This window comes from Callospermophilus lateralis, chromosome 1 (assembly GCF_048772815.1).
Source record: "Callospermophilus lateralis isolate mCalLat2 chromosome 1, mCalLat2.hap1, whole genome shotgun sequence".
NCBI classification, from domain to species: domain Eukaryota; kingdom Metazoa; phylum Chordata; class Mammalia; order Rodentia; family Sciuridae; genus Callospermophilus; species Callospermophilus lateralis.
The window spans coordinates 186,510,920-186,531,666 of NC_135305.1; the positions used below are offsets into that span (position 1 = coordinate 186,510,920).

General features: G+C 37.2%; 1 protein-coding gene across 1 annotated transcript in view; it reads right to left on the bottom strand.

The window, feature by feature from the left end:
- The window catches only part of Znf385d (zinc finger protein 385D), a 207,612-nt gene that overhangs the window by 22,894 nt on the left and 163,971 nt on the right, over positions 1-20,747 (bottom strand). Inside the window, exons 6-7 of the mRNA XM_076868555.1 lie at positions 12,672-12,705; positions 4,067-4,076 (exon numbers count right to left, since the gene is read on the bottom strand). Of these exons, the coding sequence (XP_076724670.1) occupies positions 4,067-4,076; positions 12,672-12,705 (44 nt within the window). The remainder of the gene's footprint in view (positions 1-4,066; positions 4,077-12,671; positions 12,706-20,747) is intronic.

Consider the following 20,747-nt stretch of genomic DNA (forward strand, 5'->3'; position numbering starts at 1 on the left):
TTTAGAAGATATATAATTTAGAGCATTATCCCATCTGGTCTCAGGCATTTTATTGTATGTGCAAGAATTACTTAGTGTTTTTCATTACAATGTTATGTTTCATGGATTAACTATGCAGAAAACATTTTAATCACCCGAAAGATACCATGATGTCACTGATGAGAACTTGCCATCATTCATTTCACAGACATTTAGATTAAAGTCCCTCCCCACCTTTGGTTTCAGGGGAGTAGGAAGGGAGCATTGAAGGAGAAAATTCCATTGGAATTTATAGGAGATGGCTTACAAAAATGAAGAAAACATACAAAAAGAAAGAACCTTTACAAAAATCACAAAACACTTTTTTAACCGAAAAATTTCAAGAACTACTGACCAATTTCTTTTTAGTTGTTAGCTGTGTTGTCCAAAGACTCAAACTACCAATCATTTTAATCAAAATAGGACATTAAAATTATTTTCCCTCTGTAGGGAGAGGAGAAAGATGAGGTTATCATGTAACACAACTCATTGATAGAATCTCTCTCTTCAAAGTAGTTGTTTCCACACAGTGTTAATATTAGTTTAGCCAACCTGATATTGGGGGGTCAGGGGACACATAAAAATTAGAGAAGATGTGCAAATTGAAATGAAACAGAGAAATTAAAAGTATTTAATGAAAGGTGGCTACTTGGAACATAATAATATTATGGAATCAAAGGCCCTCTTTTTTCCCAGAAAAGCCAACCGTCATGTTTCTAATAATCATCTTATTATCTACAGAAACCATACATTTTTTTCATGAAATAGCAGGTATAAAATTATCTTGCCTATTATTTCCATGAGCTATCACAAAGTTCCAGAAATTCTAATCTACGACAGATTGCCGCCTGCAAAAATCTCCCCCAAACTATGTATTCTTCATTTCGCTTTTGAGAATACGTTAATTATAACAATATCACCATTTTACCAAAACATTAAATGAAATGTTGTTTTAAAAAATCAATCTTTTTTTTTTAAATGAAGAACTATTTAGAAAAACTATCTTGATTATCCTTAGGCCTCAATAAGATACTTTCCCCCTTTTTTTTCTTTTTAGCAGCAAGTTGTTTCAAATCTAATTATTTATTTTGAGTGTATATTTAGAATAAAAGGGCTTATTACGTAGATATATCAACCAATATTTAATTTCAACACTATAATTTATTTTAAGGCAAAGCTGGGTTAAATAAGGATATACCATATGAGAATTAATTTCAAAGGATATTTGTGTTATCTGTGAAACTGTCAGTACTCATCATTATGATCCAATGGAATGCTAAATATTTTTATAGCCACCAAAGAACAGAAATCTGGTCCCATATGACCTGACCTGTCAAAGGATGCTGACATTTCTATTTCATTTCATGTGCTGGGATCTTGTTTCATGAGTCAAATCAGAACACCCTATCAGCAATAAGAATAGAAGTTCTAGGGGCTGGGGTTGTGGCTCAGTGGTAGAGTGTACACCTAGCATGCATGAGGCACTGGGTTTGATCCTCAGCACCACAGAAATGTAAAATAAAGATATTGTGTCCATTAAACCTAAAAAATAAATATTAAAAAAATGGGGACTCAATGAGTCAGTAATAAAAAAAAGAATAGAAGTTCTAAAATTTCACCATTAATTTAGGTAAGAATAATATTTAAAATCCAACTCTTGCGCTTTAGGAAAGGTCACTATTTTATTTAGGATACGTGTGTGTGTATATCAGTTTTTAATTCTCAATACTTTTAACAAAAACCCAGCTGGGAAAATTAAAAATCAAGAGGCAGCACCTTGATTGGGTAAACTGCTTTTAGAAATCACTTTTTCAAAACAGATACATTTTCTTGGTACCCATGGTTTTCTTTTTGTGCATCCTGGTTTCATTTGGAGTTTTTTCTCTAGCACTGGTAAAGCCTTACCACGGACATGGGTCTAGCTGTGTTCATGTCCTCACTGCAGGTTCTCTCGCCTAGGGAGGAAGCCAGCCAAGAACGCCTGCATCCAGGACTGGATGTGTGCAATCAAAAAGTCAAAAGTCTGAGCGTTCAGGGAGGGTGCGAGGCAGAGACCACATCCAAGCCTGGTATTGGGAAGGCTGCTGCCAAGCTCCAAGATCACAGCCAGGCTATGACAGCCAATTCTCAGGGCTGGAGAGAAAAAGTCAGAGCCAGAAGGCAAACTGGGTGAGAAGAAACAGGTCCTTGGGTATTTAAGGACGTGACTTAAGACCATGGCAGGCAGACAAGGTGACAACCTTGTTAGGTTATTTTTAGCTTGAAGGCCTCACCTCTCAGACGGCTCTGTATCGTTTTATTGAGGACAATCCTTGTGGTCCCTACCTGCACCTTCCAGAGAAATGAGGTGAAGGAATGGATAGAAGATATGGGTCTAGAGACTCTGTGCTTTATGCCCCTGGACTACACTACAAGAAGTTGATGAACCAGTGGCCAGAGCTCAAGTTCCTTCCTTAATTCATTGTTTGCTCAATTTTTTTTCCCTGCTTCATCAAAAATAAAATAAAAATATAAGCAAATAAAATAACACATGTACATATGCATGTTTCTGTTTCCAATTCCACTTTGCTCTCATGAGTCACCTTTCATCGAGGGCATTTCTGTAGGAAGCAAATTAGAAAATTTCTTGGTTCACTGGTGTGGGGGAGAGAAAAATGACCAAGAATTGGGCAGTTCAGATGGTGGAATTGAGTTGTATGGTCTGGTTGAGTGACGTCTTTTATTCTCAGAAGGTTACCCAGAGAACATTGCTGCTTAGGACTCAATTGTGTAAGAATATAATGTGATGTACCAAAATTGAACCCCAGAATAGATTCATCTGGATAATTCAAGGGCACACACAACTCTAGGCATTGGGGAATTCTTGAAGGATATTCAGACATTGAAAAAAAAAAGTATTCTGTTTTCACACAATCATCTTCTTTTCATATAACACATAATGTCTATATGAATTTTTAGCACTGCAATGTCAATGTTTCAGTAGTCATTTGCTCTTACATAACAATTCAGGAAAAATCCACTGTGACTTAACCTTTAGAGCGCAATTCCAAAACCACAGCTTCGTTTCTGCCTGACTTGTCAATCTGGGTTAGTCAATCTTTCTCAGATTGGAGGTTAAACTAACTTAAGTTGAACAGACCTCCATGAGACAGAATTATTTGTATTTGTTTATTAACTGTTTTTTTTGGGGGGGGGCAGGATAGGCAGAACAAGAAAACAGAAAAATCAGAGAGATGTTTGAGGTGCCCTCCAAAATTACATATTTTATAAGGAGAAAAGTTTTGTGAGCTTCTTCTCTTAATGAATATTTTTTATCAGTCAGTCCAGCTGAATGGAGATGATGAACCAATCCACAGAATTTGGATAAAATTCATCTCTTTTGATCTTTAAAGGTCCCATCATCAAAGATACTCCATTTCTACTGGAGGATGTATCCTGTTAAGATTTCTAAATTGCTATTGGAAAAGGTGTCAATAGCTATGTTTCATAAATTCTGATGTCAATATCATTGACATATGCAAATGAATGGCAAATGTCAAGGAAGTATTCAATCAAGTTTGCAAGGTTGTACAATATACTGAAAGTGATAGATTATACATCATTCAAAACGAGAGAAAGATTTCTTCTTCAACTACATTTATTTATTTTAAATTGTGTATGACACAGAGAGGCTCTCTCCTTAGTCCAACAATCTAGCTGTCTAGTTTTATAAATCCTTATTTTAAATGCTGCTGCATGAATCAGCTCTCAGGTATCACAAAACATTCTTCCAGAGGTAAACCTAAAGAATTACAAAATTAAACAAATATGTGATATAAAAATTTTTAAAAGGTGTAAAACAATAGTAGTATTTTAGATTTGTTTAACCTTTTTAAGTTTTCAGATGATTTTGCATACATTTCCCTTGCCAATACCTTATACTATTAATTAGCTAAGTTTTTAAGAGCATCAAAATTATTTAAAGTTTATTATTGCCACCTGTCAAAAAGTATTATTTTTGATAATAACCAGGTAAGTATTAAAATATTATGTAGTATCAGTAGGACACTGTAGCAGTCCTATAGTAACATATATGTTTACAAATATGTGTGTGTGTGTGTGTGTGTGTGTGTGTGTGTGTGTAAAATTGAACTCAGGGCACTTTTTCACCTAGCTATATTACCACTCTTTTTAATTTTTATTATCTTGAAAAGGATCTTGTGAAGTTGCAGAGGCTGGGCTCTAACTTGTGATGTTCTTACCTTAGCACCCCCAAGTTGCTGGGATTACAGGCATGCTTCACCACACTTAGCAAAAATTGTTGCTATAAAAGTATTGCTAAGGCAATGTGTATCACTACCAAACATCATATATTTAATTTTGAACTAATTTTATACTATTTAGAATAGAAACATGTACTGAATATTTTTGTGCATTGATATTATATTAAATTTAATGTGCCATGTCAAATACCAAATACCTACTTATCATATTTGCCATGGTTTATGTCCTTCTGTTTAGAAACTGTAATCATTTAAACCTTAAAAAGGCAGAGATATCCTTTTAAAGTAGAGTGTAGATCACATTTCTCTTTTCTACAGACTGCTGTAATGGCTCCCCTATTATGTTCCATGTAAAACCTGATGTCCAGTTGTAAGTTTTCCTCCTTAGACCAGGGAAAAGCAAAGATATCACCTGTTGCCACGGCCATCCATCATTGTACTGTATACTCTAGCTGGGATTATTAAGCAAAGGAAAAAAAGTATTCAGATTAGAGAGAAAGAAGTAAAACTATTTATATTCTTAGATGCCATGATCTTATACATCAAAAGCCCTAAGGAATCTACTAGAAAAGAGCCAATAGTTTCAATAAGGTCATAGAATATGAGATCAACATACAAATCAGTTGTATCATGAATAATAAAAGAAAAATACTGCCCATGAAAAGGAATTAAAAATTTAGGAATAAATTTCACTAAGGAAGTGCAAGACTCATACACTGAAATTATACAATAATGTTGAAAGAAATTCAAAATCCCTAAATAAGTGGAAAGATATCCCATGTTCTTGGATTAGAAGGCTAACAGGGCGAAGACTACCCAAGTTAGTCCACAGGTCTATGCAATCCCTATCAACATTCTAAGTGTTTTTTTTTTTTTTTTGTAGAAATGGACAAGCTTGCCTAAATTTCATGTAGATATGAAGGGCATCTAATAGCTCAAACAATACTGAAGAAGAACAATGTTGGAGGGCTCACACTTCTGGATTTCAAAACTTATTAAAAAGTTACAGTAATCAAAACAATATGGTATATGACAGATGTATAGATAAACGAAACATGGCCCAGAAAGAAAATAAATCTATACCTTCATCTATGGCCAATTATATTTTAGCAAATCTGCCCTGTGAAGACTTCAACAATGGTATTGGGACAAATGGATATCCACATGCAAAATAATTAAGCTAGACCTCTACCTCCCACTATATGCCACACAAAATAGATCAATGTTCTATAATATGAGACTTCAAACAACAATATTCTTAGAAAGAAATATATGTGTAAATATAGGTGACCTTGGATTAGGCAATGGTTTCTTTAAAAAATTTTAAAAGCTTTTAAGAGTCAAAGGATGCTATCAAACAAAATGAGAAAACAACACACTGAAGAGGACAAAATATTTGTAACTTATATAGTTTATAATGGTATAATGTCCAGAATAAAGAAATCATGCAATTAAATAGTAAAAAACAAACAACACAGTAAAAAATCAGGCATATGATTTGAATAGACCTTTCAAATAAGATAGACAACAGGCCAATAGAGATATTAAAAGATATTCAACTTTAGGCAATAGAGAAATGTAAATAATAACCACTGGGAGATGCCATTTCATATCAAATAGGATGACTGCCATAATACAAAACTTTTAATTAAATTTATAACAGAAAATAAGTTTAGGCAAAGATGTGAAGAGATCTGGCAAGAATACAAAATGGTGTAGTCATTAGAAAAGTTTGAAAGTTGCTCCAAAATTTGGTTCTTAGGCATGTACCCAACATAGTTGAAACCACATGTTCACATACAACTTGTGCAATAAATGTTCATGAAAGCACTATTTATAATCGTCAAAAGCTTCTAATGAGCTGGGTGAGGTGGCAAACATCTGTAATCCCAGAATTTCGGGAGGCTGAGGCAGGAGGATCAAAGCCAGCCTCAGGAAAAGCAAGGCACTAAGCAACTCAGTGAGACCCTGTCTCTAAATAAAATATAAAATAGGGCTGGGGATGTGGCTCAGTGGTCGAGTGCCTCTGAATTCAATCCCCTGTACCTGGCACCCTCAAAAAAGATTCTAAAGACCCTGATGTCCATCAAATGATGAATGTCTAAATAAAATGTGGTACATATTTAAAGGAAATATTTTTCATCACCAAATAAAGAACCAAGTTGTAACCCTGTTTTTGGTGATTAAAAAAAAAAGTCAATGTATGAAAGTGTGAGTGCTCCAAGATTGTTCTTTTTCAGTATTATTTTAGGTATTAGGCCCCATTCATTTCTATATGACGTTTAGGTAAGCTTGTCCATTTCTACAAGAAAAAAAAAATACACTTCAACATGGTTGAATCTTGAAAGCAAAATACTTAGTTAAAAAAAAAAAAAAGCAGTTAGTCATAAAAGGCCACTTATTGTATGATTCCATTCACATAAATTGTCCAAATAAGAAAACCCCTAAGAGTCAGAAACTAGAACAGAAGTTGCCAAGGATTGGGAGGAAGGGAGAAATAGGAGGCACATGGCTTCTTCTGATGATTAAAAATATATATATATATCAAGGAATTAGACAGTTGTACTGATTGCACAACCTTGTGAATATGTTAGAAACTTCGTAATTATATACTTTAAAATGGTGAGAATATTGAATTATATTAGATGAATTTTTATCTGTAATTTTTTTTTTTTCTCTCAAGACAGTGTCCTTGCAATGACCAAAGGCCCTGTGATCTGTTCCTCCAGGGTCTGTCTGATTTTCTCTCTCTCCTTGTTCCCCTTTGTTCCCTCTGTAACAAACACACTGTGACCTTCGCCTTGCTCTCTTCCAGCACTCCGAGCACCCTCCCATCTTAGAAACACCAAGTTTACTATTCCTCTTTCTAGAATGTTCTTCCCCAGAGAACCATACTACCCACCCCCCAACCCCCCTCCCCCATCATTTTCAAGCCTGGATCACTTTCTCATTGAGGCTCTCTCTTCTCACCCTGGACAATGCAGTCTCTGCTCCTTCATCCTAGTAAATCCTCTTTCTCTTTTCTGCTTACATTTTCTCTATAACACCTATCACATTCAAATAGGACATGTAATATACAACAACCTAAGGGTTGCTTTTATCTATCCCCTCGAAAATTCCACAAGGGGAGAGAATATCAGTTGTTTTGTTCTCTGGTGGTCCTTAGCATCTAGAACGGCGATGGAAACTTAAAGGGTTACTTAAGTATTTCCTGAATGAACAAACAAAACAACCCAATGAAATGATGCTTGGGAGGGAAGTAGAGGAGGCAGAGAAAGGCCCAGTACCTGCGTGCCATTGCATTTGTGATAAAATCATTTTTCAACTGTTTGAAATTTTTGCCTTCATTCAAGTATTATTTAATTAGGTGATTTAAGGAAAGTGGTTATGATTTTTTAAATGAATAATTACATTATATGATTTCTTCAGTCCTTTCTAGCTCTCAACTAATTATGATGTTCTCTCAAACAGGATGTTTATAGAAATAGTGTTGTAACAGAGTTCCTAAAAAAGTGATTAATAAATTAAGAATTACAAGTAATTCTTTACTAGAGCTTTCATTTCTAGATACCAACAGCTAAAGTAGAGAGGGTAAATGGGCAGAACTTTTTTCTGCACTTGGATAGTTATGCCAGGAATTCTATCAGGATATAATTGCCAAGTCTTTTTTTGTTTGTTTGTTTTATTCATTTTACTGGATCAGAAAAAGAAAGGAGTGGGTCAGTCTAGAATGAGAGTTGCTGAGACTCTTAAGGAAAAAAAAAAAAAAAAAAAACACCAAAACATTATGCAGCTGAAAAAGAGATTAAGATAAAAACTATAAATCCATGTGGAACAGACTGTGGGAAAATTTGAACTCTCAAGAATCAAGTAGCTCTGTAAAACCTGGAAAATGTGACCCAAAGTTAGGAAACAGGTTAAGAAGTTCTAAAAAAAAAAAAAAAAAGTAGGTAAAAATATGAGAAATCTCTTATATTTACTAAATAACCTGTTTCTTTAAAATACTCTTCTAATGTTAAATGGAATATATATATGTATATATTATATAAACTTATACATATATTATATGTGTAAACAATATAATATATATTTAATTAGGTCTAGCTAGTCTTGAGACTTTATTTTTATCCATTTTATTGCTTATTTTACAGAAACATCATCATTGAGTAAAGACACATGCTAGTATTTTTTTCAGGGAAAGTATCCCTGTGAAAAATCTACTTGCTAAAAGGATCAGCCCAGGGAAAACTCATAAGCAATTTTTTACTATCAAGCTGAGGATAAATAGCCTCAAACATAAAGGCCAATAAATTTGTGCATCCACTTTAGAAAACTGTTATCCAAAAAGTTATCACTTGACCCAGGAAAACCTCTCCAGCACAATTACACATGGACCTCAGAAAAATAAGGTCATGTTTCTACACACACACACACACACAAAAAAAAAAAAAAAAATTATGCATAAAATTTCATAGCAACATTATTCATATTACCAAAATAAAATGTCCATCCATTAATGAATGAAAGGAAAGATAAAGTATGGTTTATCTCTACACTGGAATATTATTCTGCCCTAAGAAGAAAAATGTCATGGTAAAAGCCATATCGTGAATGAACCTTGAACACATCAGGCTAAGTAAAAGAAACCAGTCACAAAATATGAGACACAGGGTGATTCTATTCATGTGAAATATCCAGCCTGGGCCGATTCACAGAGCCAGAAAATAAAATAGATCAGAGGTTGCCAAGGGAGAGGGAGGCTGTGGGTAGTACTGATGGTACCTCTTCCGGGGGTTCCAAAATTGATCCTTGCACAGCTCCAAGTATTCTAAAAACCAGAGACTATACACTTTAAACAGGTGAATTGCTTTATATGTAAAACACATCCTAAGTAAAGCTATTATTAAAAAAAAAAATCAACAAGCTGTGAAAATTCCTCTAATGTTCTGGCTCCTTTCTATTCAGGACGGCTAAATGCTGACTTCCACCATCTTGGAGGGTCAGATAAGAGCACTGGTTATACCAACTCTTATGTTGGTTCTCTGTGATGGGTTTCGTAAATGTTAAGAGGAAACAGAGCCTCTAAGCCCCATGCCACTTGTGCCTGCAGGCTGTTCTTTTAGGAGGGCAAGACTTACAAACCAGTCACATGACAGGGTGGTAGTCACCATGTATCTCGAGCCAATAAGATCCTCCTAAAAGAAAACTATGATCACTCCTCTGCTCAAAATCTTGTAGGACAAAATCTAAACTCCTCTGTTAATGTATACCATTCTGGCCTGTCTTCCAGTTCCTGATCTCCACGCTACACTTTAATGCTATCAAACTATCAGTGATAATTTACATCTGAAACATTCCCCAAAGGCCAATCTGTTAAAGGCTCCTTCCCTGGCCAAGGTGTTACTGGGAGATGGTGGACACTTAAGAGATGGGGCCTAGCTGGAGAAAGATGGGTCATTGTGTAGTGCCCTTAATAGAGACATGGGGACCTTGGCTCTTTCCCCTCTTTTTTACTTCTTGGCTGCCCTGTGATAAGCACTTTTCTCTGCTACCCACTCCCACCATGATATTTTGATATATTGCTTTGCCACAGACCCCAAAGGCTTAGTCACCAGCAACTGAAACCTTTCAAACTTCCAGCTAAAATAAACCTTTTCCTCTGAAGCTGATGATCTCTGATATTTAAAATAATAAGGAGGCTGACTCGCCCACAATCCTGGTTGCCCCAAATGTAATGCTCCCAGGTTTGTGCATACCCTTTGGCTAAACTTCAGTACAAATCATGATAAAAGCCCAATGATTCTCCATACACCCACAATATCTTGTCTATATTCTTATTTTGTGATCAATCATATTATCATTATTGCATATTTATTGTACTTTTAAAAATTGAATCGTCTTTTCCCCAGATTGTGAGTCTCAAAAGGGAAATATCTAACACATGGTAAATTTTCAATAAAGTACTCATTACTTCTCAGTTGAATAAAGGATTGAATCTCTGCTGGTGTCTCCATTTTACAGGGCAAGATGGGGAGAGAGAAGTGAAAAAATACTGTATTAATGCAAACTAAGCTTAAAATAACTTAATTGGCTTAGGCAATCACAAATTTTAAAATGTAGACAAAAATATAGAATATTTAGAAGATGACTGGTTAGGACACATTTTCCCACCACATTGAGTGCCTTTAAGTTTAGAGCAAGATGCTCTATAAACACAAGCCAGCTACCTTATATCCCATATTCCATAGTGCTACTTGATGAAAAGTGATCCAGGTCAGGCTTTCAAGAGAGATGGAATGTCTGTTCCAAACTGCCACCTAAGATATGTTCAAGTGTAGCTAAGGCGACACTCAATTTTCACCTTATATGAAGACTTCAGGCCCAGTTCCCATGTGGGTGGGACTCCACTCTCCAAGTGTGGGAATATGAAACTGAGTTTCATGACCTAGGGTGCAAAAAGCATCAGCCCACATTTACTAATGCCATTGGTGGCTGCTAAATCACCTGTCCAATTTTCTGAATTTGCAGTCTATTTGTTCTGAACGCTGTGCTTGCTCTTTTGTGTTCATGTTTATTGATGCTCTTTACACAAGGATTCCCCAAATACTGAGGCCTGACCTCATTTTGATGCTCAGACGTTTTTTCCAGTAACACCACTTTTTTTTTTTTTTTCTTTCCAGCGCTACAAAATAAATAAATAAATAAGTAAAGTTCAAATGCTATTTAGTGTCACATGTCCTGGCTTGCATAACTAATGCAAATTTAGAAAAGACTGCTTTGGGTGTCTCTATCTGCCTGAAATTCTTATGCACCAGTCTGATGCTTTGCATTTATTCCATACATATCAGGTCATGTGAGAAACAGTCTAGACAACCAAAGAGTAGCTGGTGGATATTGGATATTTATTAAGTAATTTTTGCCAAAACCAAATTATATTCAGTATAAAATTTTCACAATATGTTATTTTAAATTGTGTATATCAATCGGGATAAAAGGAACAAAGCAACTGATTTTTGCTCTTTAAAATGTTACCTTGCATGAGGTCTTGAAACTTTTCTATATAATCTTATGATAAAGTTATAATGCCTAGATCCTTTAATGAACACTCAAGTGTTCACCTGCTTGCTCTTTGCATTGTATATGAAAGAAGAAATTATATTTTATATCCTTCTCCATCTGCTATAATTTATTTTTTTTAAGGAAAGGAGATACAACCAATTATTTATTAGAGCAGCTGTAACCTCTAAAATTGATGGTTTTCTAATTTGATTTAGATTTGTGATATAGAACTTCCTGAAGAAAAGAGCAATTACTTAGGCAAGTGGATTTGTGATCTCGGCCCTGGAAGTCTCAAACTTCATCTTTCTCTGTCATAACAAAAAAATATTAAATTGATTGCCTTGATAGTATCTAGGATTTGTTTAGCAATGTACAATATGCTAAATACTTTTAACACCCATTCATTATTTTTAAAATGTCTTTAAAATCAAAGCAGGTATTGTTTTGGTTTTCTTTTAAAAATGTGGAAACTGAAGTTCAGAGACTTGAACTGACTCAGCATGAAACACAATCGATGCCTTGCAACTCCAAGACCACCACGGACAGCCCCCACTATGGAAGGAATCTTAGGAAGCTGCAGCCAGAAAATGATGTAAAAAATGAAAGAAGCCTGCCTTTCATCTTTCAAATCATTTTGAAATTTGATTTTTTTTGTTCTTGCTAGTCTTCACATTTAAAATATGTGATTTTTATCAAATATTTAGAAATGTTCTTGAAAATTAAGTTTTAATTTTGAAGCAGACTGTTTAAGAGAGCAATTCTAGTAAAGATGTTAGAAATTCAAATGACTCATGTTGGGCCAAGTGTTAAATGGTAACCTAATTGCCTTCAAATTTGCACAGCTTCTAATTAGGCCTCTAGCCAGTTGAAATCACACACGATCAACTTGTAGTTGTACATTTCAAATGCTCATGGAAAGGGGCAGATGTTCTTTTGAGAGTTTGCTCACTGGATAACTGCAAATGTCCAGTAAAGCCGTTTGCCAGTGCAAATCAGGACAAAGACACATCTGCAGCCATAATCATATTATTTTTAACCTCTGAGTGCTTAAGTGCCTGGCTTACAGCCTTCCTGTGACTTTCTAGTTTTTAAATAGCCAAAAGTAGACATGTACCAGCACCTAATAAAATGTTAGGCAACATAATGATTGCCTAATAAAATTTCAAGTGGAACTTAATGGGGGAGGGGTCACATAACATTTTCAAGGCTAAATTTTGTTTTAAGATGTAAATTTATGGACTTTTCCATCTGATGTTTTCAGATCACAGATCAAGGTTGGGTGCAGGGGACTGAAGCTGCAGATAAGAGAGGAACTATTGTCTTCAAAACCACAAAGGGGGCAGGGGTGTAGCTCCGTGGTTAAGTTCTTGCCTAGAACGAACAAGGCCCTGGGTTCAGTACTTAGCACTGCAAAAACAAAACAAAACAAAAACAAAGACAAACAAAACCTCCAAAACTATGAAGGGGTAAAAACCTCAAGGTTTTGAGACTTTTCCCTTAATTGCCAAATTAGTAATAGGGTATAGATGCTGCTTGTCCCCTTTGCTGCTATCAGCCCAACTTCCGGATGCCACCTATGATTACCAGGCTCTATCCTCCTGTGGCCTTATGATCATCCTCGTGACTATAGGTGAGTCAAGTCTCCACCCTCCTTCCCGACTCCCCTCTGGGTTTGGAAACGCAAGGCCTAAAAGGGGTCTGCTGCTTTCAGAAAGAGGCTATTTACAACAAAGACTTGTCACCTAGGAAGTGAGAGAGAGACATGGGCCTCCCTCTTCAGAGAAGCTGTTTAGAAGAAAGATGGCCGACCATGACTAGCTGGTGAGGAGGAAAATATCCCCTCCAGGGGCCCAACTGGCACCTGTGGTTTGTCTCCCTGGCCCCGTGAGGCTCTGTTTGTAAGGGAAAATTTGTGCAGACAGAAGTGAACCTCCTTATAAAAGGGAAAGTGAAATCCTGTGGGGAGAAAACCCAGAAGCTGTGACATGGAGGCAGCCGTGCGGGCTAAGTCCATTCCAATTCCAGGGAAATCAGAGAAGGGCAGTTTTACAGGTTTTAAATTCCCATTTGTGACAGCAAGTGCTGAGATGAAGCAGTGGGAACACTGGAAAGTCACCTTGAAGCCACTGAAAATGCCATCCCCACGCCTGCTAGGGCCACCAGATGGCAGGTGGTACATTGGAGGAACAGTGGGGAGGAGTGTTGGGACCCTTCATGTATGGAGGGATTAAAAGGGAAGCTGCCAAGACATGGACCCAGATCTTCAGGGAGGGAAGGGCCATGTGTACTCCTGAGTTCCTTGGGTGCTGTTATCAGGTCCAGTTCTCCAGGACTGGCTGTGCCTGGGAGTGTCAGTTGTCTTAAAAAAAAAAAAAAAAAAAAAAAAAAAAAGGGACCAGAACTTGCAATCCTGGAGGCCTAGGCAGGGGCCCTATAGTAGGTCTGTCCTCATTCCAAGGACCACTCTAGTCTATGCTGCCATCTAGACCCTAAAAAGCAAATCCAAGCCGTTGCTAGTATCTTAGTTCAGACTGTGCAGGAGAGAGTTTCAGCAAGATTCTGAAGAAGACCCAATGCAGTGGGCCACTCAGACCCCCAGGGCTCTTAGAAGTCAGAGATCCCCCACCTGCTTTGATGGAACTGTGGAAACCTGGGATGTCTTTTTATTTTATTGTCCTTTAGTTTTATTTTTGTAATACAAGGGTGGGGGAGGGGCTCAAGTAGGAAGATGCTCACTTGCTCCCTCCAGATCTCCAGATGGATATTCAGGTGCATCATGGGAAAAGCCCTGACTTCCTTGGACCTGTTTTTTCTTTTCTTTTCTCTTCTTTCTTTCTTTTTTTTGTATCCATATAATGTTAATTGCTACTTCCCCAAGTTTTTGTGTTTTCTGGCCCCCTAGTCTCTATGATCCAGGACAGTAAAACAGGAGGAGACTGAGAGCAGCCCAGACACAGAAGGGGTCAGAGCCGGGCCACTCTTATACACCCAGACCTTCCAGGTCATGCCTAAACTTTGTCTTCCACATTATCACCCTCTTTCATAATCAGAAAAAGGTACAGTCTAAATTTCTGAGACTCGAGACCCCAAAACTCCAGGAATGGCTTGGTGGATGGAGTTACTACTTTAAAATTTAAATATTACCATTGCTACTTTTAATTTCCTTTCTATGTCCACATGACCCCCCCGCCCAATCACGGTTAGGACACATGGAATTCTTCAGTGTTTTAGGCTATATCTTTGTGAGTCAGGATGGATATTTGCTTATAATTACACAAGTCAAGAGAAGAAATATAATTTATACAAAGAGATAGCTGGCTAGATGGGTAGGTAAATTCCTTAAATCGTTTTAAGGCTAAAATACACATTGGACTATGTTTAGCATAATGCCAGGAGTGAAAGCAACCTTTAGTAGTCAGAGGATAAAAAACATCATGTGGGTAAAAGACAAAGTAAATTAATAAAATAACAAAATAATAAAACTTAAGAGCTACTATGTTCACATTATATATAAAATAAAATGTGCCACAATAGTAACACTGATGCCCCAAGAGGCAATGCCAGAGAAAACACTATTTAAAATACTATAATTAACTTTTTTAAAAGAAGACAAGAGATTTAAAAAATATATAGCCTATGTTAAAATGATGTTAAGTGCATTACATAAAATTTTATTAGATGAGGTCATTAAAAAATAGTAAACATGAAAACCTTAAAGATAAATTAAGAGGTAAAAATAAACATAAGAAGAAAATATTCAGTCATATAAAAAGAGACATTATATGGCATGTGACATCAATTTTATACATTTTTTTGCATATATTTTTAAATGAATACTGTGGGATTGACATAGTCTCAGTCTCTCTCTCTCTCTCTCTCTCTCTCTCTTTTCCCCTGTGTTTAAAACCACTTATAATTTATTGCTTTTGCAACTAGGAAAGCTCTTAATTACTTAAAATAAGGAAGAGAAGGAGACCAGGAGCAGTGGCGCAGCACCCAGGCCCCAGGCTGAGACCCGCGCAGCAGTACATCTGGGCCTCCATCTGGGCCTCCGGTATTCCTGAGCACTGCCTCAGGGCCGGGGAGGGGGAGGTGGCAGGGCCAGGGTGAAGTGAGAACCCCCTCACCTCTTGGGAGAGGCCTTTTCAGGGGCGGGCTAGCTTTCTCTCACCATGTTCCCAACCTGGCTAGCCTTTGCCACCGAAGCCTTTGGACACGAAAAGTCACTTATTCCCAGGGGGGTATAGCTTGACAGTTCACATTTGGGGAAATCAAGGGAAACCCTTAATTTCAGATTTAAAGCCCACTCACTTTTCAATGACAAAATTTACTAGGTGAAATCCAAGATTTGGGGTATGGTTTCATATTTTCCTGATACAGTGCTCTGGTTTTCTTCCCGGATGGTTGCTATCACGTGGTGTACTCCTGGGAGAGTCACTTAGCCTCAGTTTCCCTCTGTGCAACAGGAATAAGAGCATATGTCCCATATTTTCTTATTTTGGGGAGTTCCCACACATGTACGATGAAACAAAGTGGCTAACTGGAGGGAGTGCAGCTGAGGTAAATGCTATATACAATTCTTGGCTTAACTGAAGGAAGCAAAGATGACAATAAGCCTTAAACTCATTTAATCTCTCCCCAAAGCAAATATTTTGCTGATTACAATATTCTCAGGGTATTTGATAAAGCAATGCTTCAATCTTATAAAGCAGATGTTTGATAAAGTAAACTGCAGAGATTTCACAATAATTCATAATTACTGAAAGTTTAATATAGAGGATCACATCACACACATTTTTATGTAAACTATATATATTTTTCAAAAGGAAAGGGAAAAGCCTTCATTCTTTTAAATGGTTATCTGAGAATGAGCCTACTTACCTGAAGCAAATAAATCTTACTGCTAATACACGCACTTTTTATATTAAAAACAAAACCAGAATTATGTTCCTATGCCGTCTCCCTGTCTCCCTTCCTCCCTCTCATAGACACATACACACACAGACACACACACAGGATCTCAAACACTCAAATAGCTGCTGCTTTCTCTCTCTGGAACATTATATTAGCTTCAGAAACAACACAGTCGACCCTTTTCCAAGCAGAGTAGGCTCTAGACTTGCAGTTTTCAAACCACAGCTGTTAGAGGCTGCTGTCCAAAGTTAATATGTTTATGCCATGTTTTCAACTCATAGCCTCCAAAAATCTTTTTGTAAAAAAACACAGCCTCACATACACAATTATTTACAGCTGCTGGAAAACACACACACACACACACACACACACATGCACACACACACACATGCACACACACACATTTTCTCTCCCTCCCTCCCTCTCCCTTTCTCTCTCTCTCACACTCTCACACAATTCATGAACACTGCTCCTACAATTTCTGGACAAGAGAAAAAAACAGTCACAGCAGATGTGCAGCATATTAAAATGTTCACGGAAATAAAACACACGTGAAAGAGACAGGACCCTTGCTTACCACACCTTACACGGCCTACTCTCTGACTTCTCAGTGGGGATGCAGGCAGAGGGATCTAAGCAAGTTCATGAGGTGGTCATGTGACCCTTTGACAGGCCAAAGACGCTGCTACAAAATAAGAAGCTATAAATTTCTTCTCGTTAAATACTTAGTCATCTTCAAAAGAAGATTTCACAGCTGAGAACTCTGTATCTTATGCTTAACAGATTACCAAAGCTATCTCTCTCTATATGAAATCTTTTCTGTTAAGTATTTTTTGCAGGTAAGTTTTCACTATCCCCTTGGTCACCTGAAAATCTGCATTTTTTTTTCATGTAGGCAACTACACTTTTATCAAGTCTTCTGAAATTCTTTGGCTTTTAAATGATCTATTTCTATGTATTCTGTGATGTGTCTAAGGCAAAACACTAATTTTTTTTAATACTTTATTTTTTAGTTATAATTGAACACAATACCTTTATTTTATTTATTTCTTTTTATGTGGTGCTGAGGATGGAACCCAGGGCCTCGCACATGCTAGGCGAGCGCTCTACCACTGAGCCACAACCCCAGTCACAAAACATTAATTTTTAAGGATTGTTCTCTTCATGGAATATTTTTGGTCTCATAAAACATACAGAAATATTAGTTAATTTGAAGTGCTTTCTATTTTCTGGATGAGGAGAGTAATATATTGAAATTTTTTATGCAATGCTTAGATCTAAAGGGCTTCTTTTTTTTCTATCTGTACTATTGTAAGCCCCCCCCCCCCCCGGCCCCCGCCACTTCTCCCCCTCTATACTCAAGAGGACAAAAGCCTTTCATCACCTGGCAAGAGTGGAAAGCACAAGACAAAACATTTTAAAGTCCAGGAAAAGCCCTAAAAGAAAGAATGAATCACAAGCCAAACTGTCAATTATCACCAAGGCATAAGCCTGAGTTTTAAATAATTCCTTCAAGAATGTATCATGGTTATTCATTTTCCGTGGCATTCTTGTCTTGCATCCATGCTAATCTAAGAGCATCTTATTTTCTTTTCTGACCTTGGTTCTTGCTTTACTGTGAAAAATCCACCTGTGTGAATTTTACAACACTTCTATAATTTGTTTCTTTATCACCCGTTTTATGTTTGTGATTCATCGCACAGTAGACCTAAGCCAGGCACTGGCTGTTAGGATTTGGCACATAACCAGCTGCACTGCCTGCAGGCTGATCCACTCTCTAGGGCTACAGAACACTTATTCCCCATCACCCTTCAGGCTACAGGGACTGCTGTGACACCGAGAGAGCTGCTCTTCTTCTCCATAAGTAGGTGCCAGGCATTTCCACAAGGGTTTGCAAGTCTTCACAAGTTGGGTTTCCATCTTTATTTCTAATGGCAGAGTTCAGAGTACTACTATTGCTTCTCACTGGGCTCAGTACAACTGTCCTATAAATGATGTTGTCACATCTTCCTTTATACTACCTGAACCCATTCTAATGTGCAAATGCACTAGCAATATGAACAACATTTTAGGAAGTGAGACATCCATTGAGCTTAATGTGGTTTATAAGGCTCTCAAAGGTCTGGTTCCTGCTTCACTTTCTGGACCTATCTTTCACCTTTCCCCCCTCCTCATATATTTACTTTGCTCTTGTCATATTGACCTTCATTTTCCTTGAGTATCTTTCTTGTCGCAAGTCATTATGTCACCCTTGCCTTTAAGCTCATTCCTTATCATCAGGTGTTGAACACCTAGTTGTCTCTCAGCTGAGAGTTATTTTTTCAAAGATGCATTCAAGGATTGCCTAAAACGGGTTAGCTTTTCTTCTGCATGCTTTTACTAAATCTTCTATGTTTCTAACCACAGTCATGAATTTTAACATCTGTCTCTGTCTCTCTCTTGCTCTCTTTCTCTCTCTCTTTCGCTCCCTCTTTACCTCCCTACCCATTTCATCTTCATTTTTGGTACTAGGGATTGAACCCAGGGTTGCTTTACCACTGAGCTCCATCTCCAGTCCTTTTAATTTTTTTTTTTAATTTATTTTGAGACAGGCCCTTGCTATGTTGTTGAGGTTGGCTTTGAATTTATAATGCTCCTGCCTCAGCCCCCTAATTTGGTGGGATTATGGGCATGAGCCACTAAGCTTGGCTTCAACTCTGTATCTCAACTTCCTACCTACTTAGTTTTACTACTCAATAGCCTGAAAGCTCCATAAGAACTGGACATGTATTTATCTGGTCCTCCATGATTTCTGTTTATGGTTCCTACTCCAGGTATTTATTAAGCACACAAAGTTTGTTAAACAAATGAAAAGCTGGTCGCCATCTCCTATAACTCCATGTCATCACTCCACTACACATGCCTTTTTTGCTGCCTTAGGTCTGTGATGGGTAATTACATACAGCAAACTCAGAAGACTGGGAACTTAGGAGAGCATCTATACTGTACTGCCCCTGAATAAATGAGGGCACGTTGGCCAAAGAAAGGTGAGGCACCTTGCCTCAGAACACTGAGTTGGAGAGAAGCAGGCTCTGGACCTAACTCCAAATCTTCTAAATCCTTGATTTATGTTTTTTTCTATGAGATCAAGATATTTACCAATGATCAAGATTTCTCATCAACTCCCTTGAACAAGGTTCTTGTGCCACTGGCCAAACACTAATGGAAAAGGTAGATTATTTCATTAATGTCCCTGTGTCATTGTGCTTATACAATAACACATGGAAGCAAAAATGTAAAACCCTGTGTCAAAACTTGAACACATTATATTTATTTTTCTGTTGCTTAAATTTATGTTTCTATTGCATGAACTTTTTTAAACAGGGAAAGCCAAGAATTTTTTTTTTAATTGTTGCTGTAATTGCTGCTATTATTAAGGGCTTATAAAATATCATGGATATTAAATTTTTTTTTTGCCAAAATAGTATTCTAATTCTAAATGCAAATAAATTGGAAGGCAAAGTAAGACAGTTTCTCTGAGATGTTATTACCAATGTGTGCACATTTAATACATTTTGGGAACCTCATTTCCAAAAATAATTTAAGGTATTTTTGCCAAAATTAAGCAACTCCTTTTTAGTCTAAGCTGGCAACAGGAGGAAGGAGAAGGCTAACAAACATGCTAATCTTAGTTCACTTGCAATACTGTGCTTCATCCTGGTCTTTAGAAATTTGGTGACAGTGGCATCTTTTGGGTAATATATTGATCCTGTCCCAGCAAATCTATACTTCTTCTCAGTGACAACTTGAGGTCAATCTGGGTGCCACATTTTTCAGAACTCAGAAATTTCCATTGGTAAGGTGTTTTAGTTTGGTTATCAGGCACCCCCAAAGAGCTTGATGCAGGAATATTCAGGGGTGAAATGATTAGATTATGAGAGCTGTAACCCTATCAGTCCACTGTGGCTGAATGGACTGACTGGAAGATAACTGTAGGCAGGCAGGGCATGGTTAAAGAAGGTGGATCACTGAGTATGTGCCACTGGAAGTGTTATTCTTCCTGGTGGTCACTTCCCCTCTCACTCAATCTGCTTCCTAACTTCCATGAGGGGAGTGGCTCTCCACCATGATGTTCTGCCACACCTCAGGCAATGGACTGTGGACTGTAAGCCCTAAATAAACTTATCCTCCTTTAAGGTGTTCTTCTCAGGTATTTTGGTCACAGTGATGCAAATCTAACTAAAATATGAGGGTATGAATTGTAGTTTAGAGCACATTCAAAATGTTGGCTTTGCCACTTTTTGTCATGGGGAATTGAATAAGGTAACACTTCTAAACTACAGTTTCCCCATCAGTACAATGGGAATATGAACCACAATGTGAAATATTACACACTAGAGGGGCTAAAATCTAATTCGAGCAACGGGAGGCAAACTCACATATCCATCGCCAGGTAAATGGGTAGATTGTGTTAAAAGATGGACCATGACTCAGCACTAAAAAGAAAGAAACTGG